General features: G+C 53.4%; 1 protein-coding gene across 1 annotated transcript; it reads right to left on the reverse strand.

The window, feature by feature from the left end:
* Nucleotides 1-1075: 1075 nt before the first annotated feature.
* SLC35D3 (solute carrier family 35 member D3) lies at nucleotides 1076-4502 on the reverse strand. The gene is made up of 2 exons (XM_027079441.1): nucleotides 3869-4502; nucleotides 1076-2845 (listed from the first exon to the last, which is right to left on the reverse strand). Exons 1-2 carry the CDS (start codon nucleotides 4305-4307, stop codon nucleotides 2016-2018), a joined length of 1269 nt encoding a protein of 422 aa, XP_026935242.1. The 5' UTR covers nucleotides 4308-4502; the 3' UTR covers nucleotides 1076-2015.

Raw genomic sequence — 4502 nt, forward strand, 5'->3', positions numbered from 1 at the left:
CTGAGTTTCCCACTTGCTGGCCTGTCTTACAGATTTTAGACTTGCCAACTCCCACAGTTGCCAATTCCTTAAAGTAGATAGATAGATCTTCTAGGTTCAGTATACACACACACGCACACGCACATGCACACACACACACACACCTTCTTGGTTCTGTTTCTCTGGAGAATTCTAACTGATACAATGTCTCCACAAGTTTATTGACAGAAAAGAGTTAATCTTTTTGTAATAAATGCAAACCAACAGTTTTAACCAAAAGGAATTCTTTTTTCAGTGAAAAACAATCATTTTATCCATTTGCCTGATAGTGGACTTAACAAAAATATATATACTTCATTCAACTTCGCTGCTTTTCACTAATTCTCAGCTTCACAGAGTTGCAGCAGGATGTTGCCTTCTGGCATGCCGGCATTACAACTAACGCTTAATTTGAAAGAAGCCAGTATAACTCTAGCCAACCATTCCTAACTGCAGCCAAGTGAGAGCTCCTACATCTTAAATGGCTTGTAGAGGTACCTATGGAAACAATCAACTGCCGTGAGAACAAGTCAACCAGACCCAGTCACAAACCATTACAAACCATTACAATGTCACTTAACCAACTTGTGGAGACAAACTGACGCCTCTGCTTTTTGCTCTGTTTTGATTTTTGGAAAAATAAAGAAAAATGAAGGACGCCACCATCTGAGACTCTCAGAAATATGCTGGCAAATAATGAGTGTCTTCACCCTCCAAGTATCTCTCCAGGAGAGGGCTGACAGGAAGACTTCCCCCTGGCTGCCCGCTACTATTATGTCTCAAACTCTATGTTAACTGAAGTCAGCTGTGGATGGCTTTCACACTGCAGCATGAGGCAGGACTTTATTTTACTTTACTTTTCCTTGACTGGAAAATGAGAGTGTTTTGATGCTGTTGTTGTTTGAAACCAAACTGCCATGCTAATTTAGGAAGCTCCTGATGGGATGGGCCCTGCATCCCAGAGACTAAAACACCACCATGGAAGGCAAACACACGCCACACAACAGCAAGAGGACACAGATGTGTCTAGAACAAATTTCTAACATTATCCCTTTTAGCAGAGAGACTCATACTTTATTTTGACAAATTTAAGATAGAAAAATATCATAAAGTGAATATAGCAGTTGCTCTTTTTGTAACACGGTTTGGATGTGCAGTGCAACTTGAAAGGCCTAGCTTAACAGAACGGTCTCATTTCTGTTTGGGTTTCAGTTAATACTGAATTATACGTCAGCCGTTGCATTTCCTTGAGAGAATACTGGACACAGTCAAACTGTTTTTTAAAAAGGTTATGGCATTCAGTAATAAATATTATAAAGCAATGAACCAAAACAACCTCTCCAATTGTTTTTATAATTACTAAAAGCCAACTTTAAACTTCATGATGAAAGCTAAGGATTCAGTTTCAAAATAGCTTTAACATTTTCTACCAATATATAATAGAATAGTAGAGCACTTATATATTTTTTAAAAGTGAGGAAATATTAGAGGAAACATATTTTAGATGACTATAAACAGTAAACATCAGTGTATTTAAAAATGTCATTTCAATAATATACTCTTCCCAGCTGGCCATAAAAACTATAGATCTAACTATCATCAAAAAGGTGCCCCTGCATGTAATCTTTGAGTTTACTAAGCGCTGCCATCATTTCTACACTCCATCTTTGTAGGGGGTGGTTGAAGGACTCTTGGTACATGCAGATACGTGGTTATGGTCATAATGAAAAAAATGTGCCAGGAGTCTGCAGCCGGAAACCCTGCCTTAATTTGTTAGTCACCTTCACATTCTTTTGTCTCTGTGATGCTCGGCTAAACTCGCGCTAAATTATTCACACGCCGTTGCTAATTTTGTTGCTGTCAGGCGTTTCAGCTTCTTTCTTTGCTTCCCTTCCCCACTCCTCAAAGCAAAATATTGGGCGGCTCCTCATTAAAATATGTCATCTCTAACATAGAAAATAAGTGTATGTACATATATACATATATGCATTTCCTTTTCAAGGACTGGGTAACTCTTCATTTTCTATCAAATAATCCTTCTTCATGTACTTGGTTCCCCTAACTAACCTCCACACTTCCAGGTAAGTATCCTTTAATGACCTCTTGCTCACTTCTGCAGGACTGTGTGAGATCTGCGAGCTCCCGGCCACCAGCGGGACTCCTCTGGGGCCGCCCCTCGCCTCTTGCCCACCCTGCTGAGTGGAGCCACCTGCTGCCGTCCCACCTTCCGACCCGCCACTTCCACCCTCCGCGGGCAGCTCCTCCAAGCCGAACGGCAGCTGGTCTCCACTTGGCTGCGCCTCCTCTCCCCCAGGCTGCGTCTCCAAGTCCTCGTAATTGCTTTGCTTTCTGGTTTCCAAAAATTTGGCCACGCAGTAAATAATGGAGCCCAGGGTGTTCACCACGACTCCGGCAATGAATAGAGAGGTGGGCTCCACATCGCTGAAGGCCACCATACCCACCGTGATGGTGGCGATGCTCTTCACCACCCCCACGAAGCTGGTGGTCACCGCTGAGTTGATGTAGGTGCAGTGCAGCGTAGTGAAGTTCATGGCACAGCCGATCAGGATGCAGGCCACGAAGATGCACACCATGGCCGGGTCCTTCCAGCCGGGGAAGGTCCAGGCGTGGATAGAGTCGCTGCTGGCGAAGGAGAAGATGACCAGCAGCGGGGTGGCGGAGACAGCGATGACGTACTGCGCGGTGAGCGGCCCGTGCTCCGTGTCGGCGCTCGCCTTCTGGATGAGCACCAGGTAGGCGGCGTGCACCAGCACCGCCAGCACGCCCGTCACGTACCCGATGGGGTCGCCGGTCAGGTCGCCGGCTCCTGGAGCGCATCAAGAGGCCGGAGGAGCCAGGGCAGGAAGGAAAAAGAGGAGACACCGGGTTGGCAAGGGTGGGTACCCACTGGGGCAAAGGCGTCTGTTGGAAAGTAGACAGGGTTCGCGCCCAGCTCTACCCACGCTTATCGAAAGGAAGAGCCAAGTTCAGCCAATGCCCAGTTCGAGGCAGGAGAGGCGCTCCTTCCCTTCCTTATCCCCGGGGGTCTCCCGTCTACCTCTATCCAAGACAGAGGCCCAGGACAGCGCAGATGCCCTCGGGGTAGGCGCTGTGGCTTCCCGAGCTGGCACGGATGTCACCCAGGCACGTGGTACGCCTGTCGCCTCCGTGGGGCACCGGAGGAGCGAGCGGGCCCCGGCTAGTGGCTTCTAACCGCCGGCGGGCTGGGAACCGGGCGAAGAACACCCTCCCCTCGACCCTCGAATGAAGGCACCCCGCTTCGCCAGCTCCCATCTCGCTCAGTCCTCCAAGCCCGGCCCGCACGGGTCTCAATCCAGTTGCCTCTGCCTCGCGCCCGCAGGCCCCCGCGCGGCGCCGGAGATCCCAAACTAGCCCCGGGGCTCCAGCTTGGGTCCCGTCGTCCCTCCCTACTCCGGCCCCGAGTGACCCAGGGAAGTTCACGGCCTCCTCCATCCGTCTTGGTCTGGGGACTCTAGCTCCCAGGCTCAGGCTGCTCTCCCACCCCTCCCGGAGGAAGGAACGAATAAAGGGGGAAGACGGAAGGGGGAGGGCGAGAACGGAAGGGCGATACGGAGTGAGACGGGCGGGGGTCGGAAGCCAGGACGGGGGGCGGGGGAGGGGGCTCTGAAAGGGGGAGGCCGGAACCCTGGGGAAGGCTCTGCTGGGTCTCAGAAGTACCGTTTTCGAGCCGAGCGACCACGTTCAAAGCTTTCCGCCTCTCTCTGCCTCAGTCTCCCCATCTGGAAGTGAGGGCTTTGCCCTAAGTGATCTCCGCGGTCTCTGACTGGTGGGGTGGGGTGTACCGGGGGTCCGCGCGGGTCCCGCTCACCTGCCAGCGCCGCGCCGCAAGTGGTGATGAGCACGGCCGCGAGCACCCCCGGCGAGGGCGCGCCGTTCTTGAGCACCAGGACGCCGATGAGCATGGTGACCAGGGGCAGGCAGCGCTTGAAGACCACGTACATAGGCAGGCTGAGGCCGCGCAGGGACCAGAGCGTGAGGCTGGACTGCAGCGTGGAGAGCACGGTGACCCCCGCGAAGGAGCGAGCCAGGCTCAGGCCAAACGGGGGCACAGCGATGAACCCGAGGCGCCGCAGCAGCTCCAGGCTCAGCGCCGCGGTGGAGCTGGTCAGGCACTGCACCAGGGTCAGGAAGGTGAACTGGTAGCGGCTGATGAGGAACTTGAGCAGGATGTTGAGGGAGCCCGAGAAGACCCCGTGCGCGATGGCCACCGAGATGCCCAGCACGCGGCCCCGGCACAGCTGCCGCATCGCGCCTGCCCCGCCGCACCCGGCGGTGGTGGAGCTCCGAGACCTGCGGAAGGAGAGCGGGGAAGAGAGCCGGGAGGAGCGGAGCGAGGGCGGCAGGGGAGCCCGCCCAACACCACGGTGAAGGGCAGGGGGCGCCGGCTCGGCTGCAAAAGGGCAGCTCCAGCCGGGCGTCCTCGCGGCTCTGCGGCTCCGCGT

This window comes from Aethalodelphis obliquidens, unplaced genomic scaffold (assembly GCF_003676395.1).
Source record: "Aethalodelphis obliquidens isolate GAN/ISIS:26980383/991018 unplaced genomic scaffold, ASM367639v1 scaffold3, whole genome shotgun sequence".
Classification (NCBI taxonomy): Eukaryota; Metazoa; Chordata; class Mammalia; order Artiodactyla; family Delphinidae; genus Aethalodelphis; species Aethalodelphis obliquidens.

Excerpts from the sequence above, each read along its gene's own strand:
- SLC35D3 (XM_027079441.1), bottom strand. The coding sequence starts at position 4,307 with ATGCGGCAGCTGTGCCGGGGCCGCGTGCTGGGCATCTCGGTGGCCATC. Across the intron at positions 2,846-3,868 it reads TTGCGGCGCGGCGCTGGCAG|GAGCCGGCGACCTGACCGGC; the intron begins GTGAGCGGGACC and ends GATGCGCTCCAG.